Source organism: Callithrix jacchus, chromosome 19 (assembly GCF_049354715.1).
Source record: "Callithrix jacchus isolate 240 chromosome 19, calJac240_pri, whole genome shotgun sequence".
Lineage (NCBI taxonomy): Eukaryota > Metazoa > Chordata > Mammalia > Primates > Cebidae > Callithrix > Callithrix jacchus.
Genome location: NC_133520.1, coordinates 34,943,572 through 34,959,158, shown reverse-complemented (window position 1 = coordinate 34,959,158; position 15,587 = coordinate 34,943,572). Strand labels below are relative to the sequence as shown.

Below are 15,587 nucleotides of genomic sequence, written 5' to 3'. Positions count from 1 at the left end.
AGCTCCGATTAATTTTTCACAATTTTAGGAAGACATAAGAAGTGTCTATGCCCAGGTTCCACCTTTGCTGTCTGGTTTCCTTGTACTCAATGCATCAAAACTCCAGTGAGAGGCTGACAAGCATGAGGTGGGGGAACTCAAGACATTTCCCGGCAGAAGGAGCCACCGATTTTCTAGGTCAGATTTCTAAGCCAGCCATTTCAATAAGGACATTCACAGGCATTTGTTTTTAATACCTATGATTCTAATGAAGAACTTTCTCACCACTCACCACTTCCCTCTTTTTTCACCAGCTCCTCCGGCTGCAAATGTTGTCAGGATCTTAGGTGTTCCCCTATCTTAGAACTGTTTATCATTGGTTTGGCATTACACTATGGCAAATACACAAATAAATATCACCCTGTAACTACGGAAATATGGAGGGCCTGGTTAAGATATTTGGAATTCATTTGGGATGTAGGGAAATGAGCACTAACCCAGAATTCCACAGCGAGGGGCAGGGCTGCTCCAAATCCCATTCCCTTGAAGGTCACTTGTGCATCGGATGGTGCTCTCCCCAACGAGGTCGAAGGTCTTCCCGCTGACTGGGTCAGGGTCGCATGTGTAATTTACTGCTTTTCCAAAGGGAAAGACTTCCAGAGGTTTTCCTGTGTGTCTCCCGTTAGGGATAACTGGAGGACTTGGACAAAAGATTTCTGGAAAAAAGGCAAAAGCTCTAAGTTTCATTCAGGAGTTTCACCAGATGTATTCTGCAGTTATAAGGTGCCATGATTGTTTTTATTTAAAATATGCTAAGGAGATGGCAGTAGACATTAGGACTTCAAAGATTTGGATTAAATGAGATGTCAACGGAAGTGTATTGTAAAGTACAAAAGAGATTTGTCTATCCTGAATCTTCCAGATAGTAGCAGTTCCTGGACAATAGAAACTTTACAACTTTAATGAAGTATCAAAACATTTGAAGAAGAAAAATAGCCATTTTCAAGAGTAACTCATTCCCTTAGTCAACATATATTAACTGAGCACTTATCCTGCGTCAGCCACTCATCAGGATCCTGGGGACATGGTGATGATGAAGGAGCCTACATTCTTGTGAAATATTTCTCAAATGAATGTATATGTGCTAATCACCTTAAATAGGCAAAAAAAAACTTCACTGATTACTTATTGATATTGATCATAAATCTCGTGATAACAATAGCATTGCACAGTGAATTGAAATGTAGTCAGACCATTGTTAAAAACTCCAGATGGATTCAGATTGCTTTGCTTTTTAAACTGTCTAGGTCTGTTGATGACTTATTTTCTCTTTACTTTCTGGGTCAAGTTTCCAGTTGTTACTCCTTTCTACCATCTGCTGATTTGTTTACAGCAGTCTCTTCCTCATTTCTAGTTGGTGTTTTTCATTAGAATTGGAATTTCGAAGAAGCTACTTCAACTAGCAAGGGTTGTGAAAAATAAGAGAAAGCTGGAGTAGCCCAATCAATACCTGAGCTTTCATGCACGACAGCAGAACAGGCATTTGTCATGTTGCTTCGAGGAGCATTGGATTTGTTAGACAGCCAAGAATCACTCTATACATTATGTTCTTATATAATTTTACTCTAAAAAGCACTGTAAGATGTCCAGGTAGATTTCTAACAATATAAACAGTTCAGTAAAATTTCATGTTTTTTTTTAAAGAAATATGCTTTCCAATCTTTGGAATCAAGAAATAAAGCAAAGTTCTATCTTCTATTGGGGAAATTATAAATGGGTAGACTAGGAGAAATTAGCAGTCTACTGATTACTAAACATATAAGGCTCATTTTTTAAAAACAGATTTATTATTTATGAATCTCTCAGTATAAATTATTTAGGTCCACGTTTTGAGAATTTAAGGAGTCTCAAGCTGCTCACCCTGTGTGATGTTACTCCCCACCTTTCCCTAATTCCTCATTGCTTTGATTTATTATCTTTATAGCGTTTAATTTACTTTTTTCTTGTCCCTCTCCCCACCTGAGTAAAAATAACATGGGGACAGGGAATTCACTCGTCTTGTTCATTGCTGTAAGTCAAGTGGCTAGATGAACATCTGGCACAAAGTATGTGATCAAAAAATATTGATTAAATAAAGGCATGTTTGATATTTGTGTATTATCAAATAGATACACAAATTGCAGCCTGACTGCAGCTTGATGGGAGAACAAAATAAAAATAAAGGAGGGAAGGGAGAAGGAGAGAAGAAGGGAAGAAAGAACTGAAGGAAGAAAAAGAAGAAAGAAAAGAAAGAAAGAGAGCAAGAAAGCAAATTGTTAAAGCTTCACATTATCTAACCTCTCCTGACCTAGAAGCACACTACCACAGGATTCATCACAATAGAACACGGGATACTAAGGGACAGAGACAGATCAGATTGTTCCAAAACAAGTGATGTACACATTAATTCACAACAAAACATTATTAAAATAGGCAATTTTCAAATCAATAATTCAGACTAGAAAACTGAAGAACCACATTAGGGGAGGCCATGGGTCAAATACTGAAGAGAGAAAGGGAAGAGATTGGCCTGAAATGTTACTCCTATTACTCACGTTCACACACTGGAACACTGCTATTCCAAAGGCTTTCCATTCCCGCCAAGACACAATAACTAGCAGAGCTGCCTTTTAATTGAAATCTAAAGAAGAAAATTGTAGTGAATAGTGAGCTGTTTCAGCCAAGAGACCAGTCACTTAGATCACAATCTAAGGCCCCGCCCCAAATCTCAGGATTTTGAGGACCTGAGGCCAGCAGGTGGCAGAGTTGTAGAGACTACATTATCCTGGAAAAATCACAGCATCCAGAAGGGAGCAATACAAAATGGCAAAAGGCAATAGCTTGGTCACGTGATAGTTCTGCTTGAATTGAAGAAGGTCGTCAGGACATAGCCGCCATCCCCTTGACCCTGGACCCTGGCTTGGAGTTTCACTGACTACTCTATGATAACCTGATAAATCACTCATTGTCATTATTAGAAACCCAGTCCTTAATGCAACGCCTTCCTGACGCTGACCCGGAAACAGCAAGTAAAACAGCTTCTAATTTGGACTGGAAAAGTGAGAAATAGTTGGCGAGAGAACAGAAATTGTCCTTTGGTCTCTACATCTGTGATGGCGTGAAGAAGGCTCACAACAGCAGTTTGAGCTGCTGAAGAGTAAGTGTGAATATTCTAGGGGAAAAAGGAAAGAAGACAGGACATGATTTTTGTATGCAATCATCAAAAATTCTTAATGTCTGTTGGGCCCTGATGCCCTCCTAAATCTTACTGGGTGCTGGCATTTAGAGCCTGCCAAGATCCTGTGGAACATTTTGGGATCAGGTGCTTTGTTACTCATGCTGGTCAGCTCCCACGTAGGGATGCACACCCTGTGAAGACCACTAGAGGGACATAAACAAGTTAATGACCCTGCCAGAAATATTAACAGCAGCCATCAGGCCCCCATCTCAGAGCCCAAAGCCCATGACTTGCCAGATGATATATGACTGAATTTTTTAAAAGTGCTTATTTTTACATGTTCAGTCCTATTAAAAATTTTAATATTGGTTGTTTAAACAATTTACTGAAATGATGCTTTATATTAATTAATTAATTAATTTTTGTCTTTGAAATGGAGTCTTGCTCTATTCCCCAGGCTGGAGTGCAGTGGCATGATCTCGGCTCACTGTAATTTCCACCTCCCCGGGTCAAGAGATTCTCGTACCTCAGCCTCCCAAGAAGGTGGGATTACAGGCACCTGCCACCAAGCCCACTAATTTACTTTCTATATTTAGTAGAGATGGGGTTTCATCATGTTAACCAGGCTGGTCTTGAGCGCCTGACCTCAGGTCCCACCTCAGCCTCCCAAAGTGTTGGGATTATAGGCGTTAGCCACCGTGCCTGGCTGAAATGATTCTTAAATGATCCTAGCTTTTTAGAATACGCTTTGTGTTCCTTAACAATTTTTTTTCTGGGACTCTCTAAATTACTCATATTCCTTAATGTGTTACCTATATATTCATAACAAGCAGTTATATTTGTCTTTGAACTTGGTGGATGTATGGCCCAGTTTGCTCTTCATATCTCATGTAATTAGTTCTATATGTTTATCTCCTTTCTTCCTATATATATTTTCAAAAGTTCGTCTCTCTGAGTGGCGTGTGTGTGTGTGTGTGTGTGTGTGTGTGTGTGTGTCCTTCTTTTAAGCCACATCAAATCTCCCCTTTTTGGACTAATTCCCAACCAAAATTTTAATGTCTAGCAGGTCAGGCAAGCTCATACTCACCCTTCATCACAAACAAAATCCACTTTTGCTCCAAGCTGGAGATTAGGTGGAAATAGCACATGGCCATTAGGAAGTTGGCCCGGGAAGTCATCACAGGATCTCACTGGAGAAAAAGAAAACAAACAGAAATAACTGACATGTGGAGAATAAAGACACAAGCTAAAAATATCAAGCCAGGCAAGAGTCTAGGCACCTGCACATCTGGGGACTGCAGGGCTCCAGTCTCCCTGGGGTGTGCAGTGCAGAGAAGCAGCCCCTCTGAGGTCATAGCCGGGCTCACAGCTGTAGAACACTTCCTGGCCAGGCCAAAAGCTGTCCTTGTCCCTTTGGGTACGCTCACCATGCAGGATATCTGGAGGCGGCTGACATACTGGGGGAGAGAGAAACAAAGTACTGCTAATTGTGTCAAAATAACTTTTTCTGTTCACTGGTAAACTGGCCAAGGAAATAGTAATTATATATCTATATGTAATAAAAAGGTACAATAAAAGCCTTATCATATTGATAAACTAAATACACAGAGCGAGGAAAATGTCTTGCCATCAGTCATAGAACTGACACTTGCAGAACTGTGACTAAAACGGAGGTATCCCCAAGTCATTGTTTTTCATCTGAAGTATGCACCTAAGATTTCACAATGGACAGTTCCTTCTAGAATGCTTCCAATTACTGTTCGCCCAGTACAAAATTGGGAGGAATGAAGGATTTTTATATCTCACACTTCCTTTCTAGAAAGGCATCATCAATTTACAGTCTTGCATTTTAGGCAATAAAGCGGTGCCCGCGCACATGTCTCATGTAATAGGTCCCTCCATCACCTATGAAAATGGTGCAAGAAATTATGTCCATACACTTTATTCTCATCTCCTTTCACATCTTCCCTCAGCAGCCACCTGACATAGGGTGATCAAGAACGATGGGTCTCCTCTCTTCATGCTATGTAGCAAGATGCTGCCTGGTCATTCATTTTACTCCAGCGAGAAGGTGGGCAACTGTTGAACAAAATCTACAAGACCTACCGTCAGCATGCTGAGAATGTATATTTCCACAACTTATGGTAACAGCATCTCTGGCTGTCTCTTCATATAGATGGTCTGAACTCAGGAAGTCAGAACACATTTGGGTCTCAACTAAATTATATAAAACTGTTATAAAATGGAAAAAATAATTTCAGTTTGCCTTTGAGCAGATCAGTTCCCTTTTCTGGACTTCAGCTTTCTCAAGCATCGAATAGGGAATTGGACTAGAAAAATGACTTCTTTAAGGAGTTCGTAAATACTCTGATGCTGTAATGTGAGTTTTCAGGGCTCATCACCCAGTGTTTCCTTTGACTACTCAATGCCTGGTGATGTAATATTGAGGTGATGTGTTGGTTAAATGCATGTTGGCACCTGGCCTCACACTTCTGTACTGTCTTTTGACTGCTAGCAATGGAGGCCTTAAAACTACAATTCTTTGTCTTCCTTGGTAGGTGGGCTCTGATTAGGGTCTATCAATTGGAGGAATATATGCCAAATAAAAAGGCAGGATGATGGCAGAATCTGTTCTACTTGTAGAGGTGGCTCAGGCAGTGACAGTATACATGGCTTCAGTGAGCAGCCACAGCTTCAATTCTAGCAATGCCAACGACTTTTGCTCCAGCAATATCAGCTCCATTCTGGCAGCAGTGGTGGTTCCTGCAGCATTAGCAGCTTTCAGGAAGACACCTGCTCAGTGGCAGGAGCTGACCAGCTCAGCATCAGTACAGGCTCCCGTGCTTTAGACTGGAAGCCACAGTAGCTCCTTGGTCCCTGGTAACTCTACCTTGTTCCTATTGCTTTCCCTGCCCTTCTAACATCTTTCTGACCTATTAATGGTGATATGGTTTGGCTCTGTGTCCCTTCCCAAATCTCATGTCAAATTGTAATTCCCATTGTTGGAGGAGGAGCCTGGTGGGAGGTGACTGGATCATGGAGGTGGTTTCTAATGGTTTAGCATCATCACCCTAGTGCTGTCTTGTGATAGAGTTCTATTGAGATCTGCTTGTTTAAAAGTGTACAGCACCTCCCCATTTGCTCTCTCTCTCTCTCTCTCTCTCTCTCTCTCTCTCTCTCTGTCTCTCTCTCTCTCTCTCTCTCTCTCTCTCTCTCTCTCCTGCCAGCCATATGAAGATATGCCTGCTTCCCTTTTGCCTTCTACCATGATTGTACGTTTCCTGAGGGGTCCCCAGCCATGCCTCCCGTACAGCCTGCAGAACTGTGAGTCAATTAAACCTCTTTTGTTTATAAATTACCTAGTCTCAGGTAGTTCTTTATAGCAATGTGAGAACAGACTAATACCACCTGCATGTAATCCCTCACTCCTTGAAAGTATCTAGAGTAAGTTTTGATTTCCTGACTGGGTGCTGATTAGCAAAGCCAAGGCTCTGGAGTCAGGCGGACTTGCGTTCCAGTCTTGTCTGCAAGTTAGAATCTTAGAAAGTTATCCAATCTCTTTAAGGCACACATTCTTTGCAGAACATAGAGGCTGGGCACGGTGGCTCATGCCTGTTGTCTCATCACTTTCGGAGGGCAAATTGGGTGGATTGCTTCAGCTCAAGAATTTGAGACCAGCCTGGGCAACATGATGAGACTCCATATCTACCAAAAAATATATAAAAAACTTAGCCAGTTGTGATGCCATGCACCTGTAGTCCCAGCTATTTGGGAGGCTCAGGCAAGAGAATTGCTTGTGCCAGGGAGGTAGAGATTGCAGTAAGCCATGATCACACCACTGCAGTCCAACTTGAGTGACAAATCAAGACCTTATCTCAAACAAAACAAAACAGACCAACATAGAAAAACTGGTAACTACCTAATAACTTTGTTTTAAGAATTAAAATTCACACATAGCCTGTATTATGGTGTCTGACCAGAAGACTCATTTCCTTTCAGCAATTGTTATACTCAAAGGTAATTGACAGGTCTTTTGTAAGAACCCCAAAGAAACATCAAATTCGTTGCCCAGGTTTAGCTTTGCTTCTGGATTTCAGCACATGTGCATGTACACACACACACACACACATACACACACACACACACCTTCTGAATTTCATGTTCACTACTTAGAAAATTTGCTCACCCATCCTGCTCACCACACATCCCTCCCTCTGAACAAATACTAATCTCCTGATCCAGCAGCAACTCATGGCATTTGCAGGGCCCTTCTAGGTATCAGACAGACTCACCCCTGGAGCAGCTTGGTAACTCTGGCTCCCATTTGTTCAGCGGCTGGCATTGCACACGGGGGGATCCTTTCATGACAAAGCCAGGCTGACACCTGAACTCCACAACTTCATTTAAGGAAAATAAGCTTCTGTTGTGAGATACCATTATTCCATTTTCAACATTTGGAGGCATGCATTTGTTAGGTATGACACACTGAGGGGCCGGGCCACTCCAGATGCCCTCTTGATCCTCATTGCTGGTGCAGTATATGGAGGGCTCACCCACGAGCTCAAACATATTTCTCCCTCTACTTCCAGGATTGCAGTGGTAGGTCACCACTGATCCATAGTGAAAATCCTCTCTACTGGTGCTAATGAAATCTCCATTGGCGATGGTGGGGGGTAGCCCACAGGGAATTACTGGGAAAAGAAAGAACAGGTTAAATAATAGTGAATTTAAATAATGAATGACAAAAATCTCCTGAGTCACTAAACTGTAACTATTTCTACATTCATTTTTTGCTTTTAATCTTTGCTAACACATAGGTAAATTTTTACAAATTGTAACTTCAGTGAGCATAATATCATGTGTCCTGCCTGTCTTGCTTATATGATTTTCTGTAATATTTGCATGCATTTATTAACTCAATCCACATTCTTTTCATTTTAAATAGCTCTTTGTTTACAGAATTATAGAGTTTATCCAGTTTTCTCCTGCCCTTTTTCATTTGCTTTCTTAATTTCCATTTTTGTTATTGAGGTTAGCTTTTTTAAAAAAATAAAATACAAAACATTTGCTAATAGATAAAGTTCATGCAGGGCACAGAGGTCAGGGATGCTAGTCAAATACGTTTCATCCAGCTGTCCCATAGATAGGTGGTCGCTAGGAGGTAGTTGTATAAGGCAGATATCTGGCTCGACCACGTGGAAAAATTAGGAGGAGCTATAGAACTAGAAAGTGCATTAAGGGTAACTAAGCCCTGTTTCTGGCATGAGAAAGCTAAACATATTCAAAGTGGATGGTGAGGCATCATAAAATCATAAGAATTCACTACAGTGTAAATATAAGTAAATATTGTTTTTATAAAGACAACAATTATGTTTTTGAAACATAGAATATGTGTAAATTGTTAAATCAAGTTTAGCCTAAGGCCTTACATAGTTTACTCTCAGCCTAAAGGTTTCTCTGTACACTGTGAACTATAACAAGTGAAAACATAAACAGACCATAGCCTACTCTTACGCCAATCACCGAGTTTTGGCCAGTCAAAAGTGGCCAATGGTTTGAACTGTCTTCAAATAAGGCAAACGCTGAGCTATAACCAATCTGGCTATTTCTGTACTTCACTTCTGTTTTTTGTACATCATTTTCCCTTTTCAGTCCATAAATCTTCTTCCATCACGCAGCTGGGCTGGAGTCTCTGAGCCTGTTCCAGCATGGGAGGCTGACTGATTTGTGAATCATTCATTGTTCAATTAAACTCTTTTAAATTTAATTCAGCTGAAGTTTTTCTTTTTACAAAATGTATGACAACAACAGGAAAAGACAGGAGGATGTAAATGGAATTAAATATTAATAGTTTGAATACTTGCATTGTTTGGAGAGTGTTAAAGGCACACTTTTAGTAGATGATAGTAAATCAAGGATGTTTATCTCTAGAGTAGTCATTTTAAGGATAAAAATGAAATACGACTTAAAAGTTATTGGGGAAATAAAAAATGTGAGAAATGAGGAATAAACACACAAAACAAATAAAAAACATAAACAAGAGTTAGACTTATCAGTAACTATATCAGTAACTATATTAAATATATTTAGTTTAATTTGTTTTATTAAATTTAAACGTTCAAAACACACCAATGAACAACTAAGAAAGACTGAAGGAAACAAGAAAACGTTACTATATGATGTTTACAAGAGACAAGCTTTAAATATAAGACAAAGAGGGCTGAAAGTAAAAGATTTAAAACATACATAATATAAAAACAAGAAAGAAAGCCGATATAGCTATATTAATGTACAAAGTAGATTTTAAGGCAAGAAGTATGAGAGGTAAAGAGAGACATTTCCTTATGAGAAAATTGTCCGTTCAGCAGAAAGATAGAATATACCAAACATTTCATGCATTTAATAACATGTTTAAAATACATAAAGTAAAAATCGCTAGAACAAAGAGGAAAGACAGACAAATTCATAGTCATAGTTGGGGATTGTAATGGGTTGAATAACCACTGTCCTCCTTAAAAAACATCTGTGTCCTACCCTTTGAAACCTGTGAACGTGACCCAATTTGGAGAGTCTTTGTAGATACAATCAAGTTAATGATCTTGAGTTGAGACCCTCCTGGATTGCCAGGGTGGCCTCTAAATCCATGTCCAGTGTCTTTATAGGAGACAGAAGAGCAAAAGAAACACACAGAGAAGGCAATGAGAAGGTGGAGGCAGAGAAGGAAATGATGCATCTACAAGTCAGGGAACATCACAGATGGCCAGCAGCCACTGGAAGGAAGCCCAGAGAGAGGCACAGAAGAGCTTCCGGGTGGAACCAATCCTGTCGACATCTTAACCGTGAGTTTCTGGCCTCCAAACTCTTAAGAGAGTAAGTTTTTCTTGTTTGAAGCCATCAAGTTTGTGATCATTTGTTACAGTAGCCCTGAGAAACCAATACAGATATTTTACACATGCCTCTCGATAACCGAGAGAACAAGTGGAGGGGGGTGAAAAAGACTGTTCTTAATTATTTTCCTAAATGACATTTCTAGAAAGTGAAACAAAATAACTGTACGTTCTTTTTAAGTGCATACATAACAGTTTACCAAAATTATCCATATTCTGAGCCATAAAACATGTCTCAAGAAGTTGTAAATGCTTACAATAATAGAATAATGATACCTAGAAGATCTCTAAATATTTAGAAATTAAGCAATGCTCTTCTAAATAGCCTACAGGTCAAAGAAGATATCAAAAGAGGAAGGAAGGAAGGAAGGAAGGAAGGAAGGAAGGAAGGAAGGAAGGAAGGAAGGAAGGAAGGAAAGAGAGAGGGAGGGAGGGAAGGAAGGAAAGAAGGAGGGAAGGGAGGTTAGGAAGGAAGGAAGGGAGGGAAGGAAGGAAGGAAAGAAGAAAGGAAGGAAGGGAGGGAAGGAGGGAGGGAAAGAAAGATAAGAAAACAAAGAGTTAAATAAAATTACTATCTGGTGGTTTGGTACAGTGTCAGCCAGGCAAATTTAGAATTATGTTTTCCAGACTTAGTTTCTCTGTATGGTTCTGGACTAGGGTTACAGCATGAGAAACTAGCCTGATATTTGAGAGGCAAATGTTAAGTAACAGCCATTCCACTCTGAAGGTCATCCTTGGATAGAGTTCATGAGGCACAGTGCAGGAGTGGAGGGTTCAGAGGATAGACCTTTTACTCCAGGCTCGAGAAGTACATTTACATGGGAAGTTTCAGCATCCTCTGTGACAGCTCATTCTCTGTGGGCTGGGAATGATAGTGGGAACTGTTGCCATTGAACTGGGTTCTCTGAATTCACTTGGGGATCAAAGGACCTCAGGGTGGCAGAGTCCAAGTGGCAGCACTTAATTGTCACAGACAATGGAGGTTCTCGTAATGGGTATTAGAGTTGAAACAGCAATCAGAATGATTTGACTGAAGAGAACTTTGTTACTGGCTAATTGATCATGGAGTCTCTAAAACCGAAGTAGATGAATAGCCGACTAAAGTGTTACTTGATTTGTATAAGCAGAAGAGATTTAGGTCAAGTGAAAAAAAATCTGACTTAAATCATTGCAAAAGAAGTTCATCGTACATCAACAATTCCTAGACTTGAATAGTCTATAGACTCAGAGCAGCATGAATGGATGGGAGACTGGATCCTTTTGAGGAAGCAGCAGGCTACACAGTCAAAAGCAAATATTGTAAATCTTCCCCTAGCCTTCCCCAGGAAGACTTAAAGCCATTTACCAGCATTTGGATATAGAGAATTTAGAGAACTATAAACAGAGATAAAAATATAGGTATAAGTATAGGTGTATTATTTTGTTTGTTTTCTCTATTTTACTAATAATATTTGGTTCATATTTCTAAGAAAATTCCTATTCCAATTCCATGTTATCTTATTACAGATTATAAATAAGATGGAAAGTTTCTCAGTTTGGTTTACAAAATATCAAAACTGTTTCTTAAACTGGATAAACAGCAATAAATGTGTGACCAATGTCATTTATAAACTTATATTCTGAAGCTCATAAAGTTTCTAGTAAAAGTAACATTTTTAAATAAGAAGAGGAAAAGAAAAGAAGTCCCCAAGTTATCCAAAGAGAACAGTAAGATGTTATACACTGTATTTCTCTCAGCCTCAGCCTGGCCCTCCACTACATAGGTGTATTATTTTTTCATAAAATGAGATCTTGCTATACATGCTGTTCATCTGACTTTTTTTCCATATAAAACATCTCTTTCTCATCGTTAAGTGCTTCTTTATGCAATCTTTTTAAAATTATTATACTTTAAGTTCTGGTGTACATATGCAGAATGTTCAGGTTTGTTTCATAGGTATACACGTGACATGGTGGTTTGCTGCATCCATCACCCCGTCATCTACATTAGGTTTTTCTCCTAATGCTATCATTTTTTATGGCTGAATAAGATGCCAGTGTATGGATATACTTTTTTTTTATTCTGCAAAGCTATTTTATGTTTCTTAGGGAATTCTTTACAGTGGTAATTTGAACACATCTCTTTCTTTCTTGTAGATCATTTCCAAACCATAGTATAAAATATTTAGGTTACTCTAACATTTTAACTAATCTAAATAATGCTGCAATGAAAAGTTTCCACCAACATGCTTTAAGAAGTTTGTGTTTATTTCCTAAGTATCAATTCTAAGAAGTAGGTTAAAATGTATGCCCACTTCTGAGGTTTATAGTGTTATGGTGTCTTTCAAGAGGATGTGTTGATCTCGTGGTACACGGGAGTCCAGGTTCTTCTGAAGCTTCACTAATCTTGAAGAGCATCAGTTTTAAAAATCTTTACTGATTTGCCAAGCAGGGTGATTATCACACTGGAGGCAGTAGAACCAACATAATTTCAAATTTATTGAAGTGAAATCAAGTTTGAAGGCTTTTATGTACTTAAGCTCTCAGAATTAGAAAAGACACATCCCAGGATAAGTAAGAACTTAAGGAAAGAGTTGCCAGGAACCCCACAGGAATATTTGAGAACATTACAGCTGTCTTCAGCTATAGGAAGGACAAATTGCACAGAAGGAATTCGGTTAAGATTTTTATAATTCCAGAGAAAAATTAGAATGTATCAGTAAAACAAATAGGAAGGGATATTTCAACTCACTGTCACAAACAGGTGCTTCATTATCCCAAATGACAGTATTGCCTGAGGCGATGCATGTGGCGGATGAGGAGCCAATGAGTCGGTATCTAGAGACAAAGAATGTGGAATATTAGGTTCTAAAGACACAGGTTAACTACCCACTTACATCCCTACTTCTAGAAATTGCACTCTTACAGAATTCAGAGGAACATTCTCCACTTGTCAAAGGACTATCTATCACCTTCCCAAGTTTCACATTCTTCTCGGGACTTTTTGATTTTCTTTTCCATGTCTTCTCAGTCGGGTGGGCTTTCTCTTCTTTATTACCATATGACACATTTTTTAACGGAAATCTAAGATGAATTATAGTTTTTCCTATAAATTCCATTTTTTTAAAAGATTACACAAACTTCTTGCATGCAGGGAAGCTGTCATGTATATACATGTATGTGTGTATATAGTCCTGTTGTATGTATTTCTGTGCCTTACAAGTATTAGTATATGGATGCATGGATGGGCTTTTATCAGTAAGATTCATCAAAATAGGCCATTCGCAGTGGCTCATGCCTGTAATCTCAGCACTTTGGGGGTCTGAGGCAAGAGGATTGCTTGAGCTCAGGAGTTTGAGGCCAGCCTGGGCAACATAGGGAGACTCTGTCACTACAAAAAAATTATTAAAAAAGACAGGCATGCTGGCACATTTCTGCTGTCCTAGCTACTCAGGAGGCTGAGGCAGGAGGATCGCTTGAGCCTGGGAGGCTGAGGCTGCAGTGAGCATTGATCATGCCACTGCACTCCAGCCTCCAGCCTGGGCAACAAAGCAAGACCTTGTCTCAGAAAGTTAAGAAAGCATGAATAAATAAAGAACAAAAGAAAAAAAAGAAAAAGGAAAGAGAATTATTCATAACTAGAACCAAAGGAAATCTAAGCTGACCCAAAAGAATTGAACACTTATTTTATACTTGAAATGTTAAAGTTAGCAATTCTCAATTAGTATGTCTCAAAGTGTTCAAAGCGTGCCATACATTTGGAAGAATTCATGACATTTGCTTTACTTCACCAGAGACTCTCTGTTGTGATAGACGGTTGGGTCTAACTGGCCATAGGGAAGGTTGGATCAAACTTGGTAGTACTACACGTGAAGGAAGGACGCAATGTCAAATAACAGTCATGGTTACAGGGAGAGCTGAGAACTTGCTTCATGAATGTGTGGGAAAACCTGGCAGCATAGAGCTTTATTCAAGCAACAAAACAGTGCCAAATGGAGATCAACTGAATAGTGAGAGAACAGTGGGTGCTTTTGAAGACACTTGACGCACTGTTAACATTATAGTAGTGATTATGTTGTAATTATTAATGGCTTCGATATTATTTTGCGTTTTCTTTGTTATTATTTTTTTGAGACGGACTTTCACTCTTGTCCCCCAGGCTGAAGTGCTATGGCACGATCGCAGCTCACTGCAACCTCCACCTCCTAGATTCAAGAGATTCTCCTTTCTCAGTCTCTTGAGTAGCTGGGACTACAGGCGCCTGCCACCACACCCAGCTAATTTTTGCATTTTTAGTAGAGACGGGTTTCACCATATTGACCAGGATGGTCTGGAACTGCTGACCTCAGGTGATCCACCCACCTCAGCCTCCAAAAGTTCTGGGAGTACAGCCATGAGCCATCACATACCACCTGATTTTGCTTTCTAATGCCTTCAAGTATAACACCAAAGTGAAAGCATTCTCAGTTGCACTGCCAACAGACACACACACAAGCATGAAGGATGTGAACAAATGAAGAAGGGCTGCATTCCTATATGTGTACCCCCTTCTGCCTGTTTGTCTTATGAACAAGGGATCCTGGAGCCTCCTCTGGCTTTTGACCTCACTGAGGTTATTTCCCAAAGTGATCTTTTTGATTTTCTAATCGCGGGGGTTGGGACAGGAATGGTGAAGCAGGTTCAAACTGACGTTGGCATCTTCTCCTCCATACTATTGTTCAGTGTTGCAGTACTGAACATATTAAATATGAGTCAAAAGATAACTCCATGTTCACTGATAAAGGGGAACAGACAGAAGAATATTTTAATTTATTGAACTTGTCTCCTAAAGTAGATTACATAATTGAACAAATAATGATTTAAGCTCTTCTCATTCAGAATGCTCATGAGAAAGTAAGGCAGAGAGATAAAACCCATGATACTTATTTTAAAGGGAGCCAGGGACTTACATATTCATTTGAACAGATTGAAGCCTTTACATTCTACCCTATCTTTTTCAATCTCCTGGGGAAGAGAGAGTTGTGCGTTCATGAAGTTAAGCCACAGTTCAGGAGAAGCCATGATCATTTCATCACCAGAAACCACAAATGGCATGTGGATAACTATGTCTAGACTTTAGGGAGTCTTCTCCCCAGGGCCCAGAGTAGGACAGTGTCCCCTCACCCCTGAAATATATAGACCTCTTAATCCCTAGTTCCTGTTAGTGTGACCTTATTTGGAAATACACTCTTTGCAGAGGCAATCAAGTTCAGATGAGGTCGTTAGTGTGGTCCCTAATCCAATATGACTGGTGTCCTTATTGAAAGAGAGAACTTTGGACACAAACATGCACAAACAGGAGAACACCATGTGCAGACACAGACCCAGAGGGAAGACGGCCATGTGAGGACAGAGAGGGAAATTGCAGTTCTGCTACCACATGCCAAGGAAGGCCTGGGGCTACTGAAGCTGAAAAGGCAAAGAGGGATCCACTTCTACAGATTTTGGAGCGAACATGGCTCTGCCAACACCTTGATTTTGGACTT

The 15,587-nt window shown here is 39.8% G+C and overlaps 1 protein-coding gene across 1 annotated transcript in view; it reads right to left on the bottom strand.

Annotated features, from left to right (window-relative positions):
* CR1 (complement C3b/C4b receptor 1 (Knops blood group)) overlaps positions 1-15,587 on the bottom strand; it is a 178,290-nt gene that overhangs the window by 149,383 nt on the left and 13,320 nt on the right. Inside the window, 6 exon segments of the mRNA XM_078357041.1 lie at positions 477-695; positions 2,574-2,659; positions 4,284-4,386; positions 4,477-4,653; positions 7,489-7,887; positions 12,815-12,900. Of these exon segments, the coding sequence (XP_078213167.1) occupies positions 477-695; positions 2,574-2,659; positions 4,284-4,386; positions 4,477-4,653; positions 7,489-7,887; positions 12,815-12,900 (1,070 nt within the window).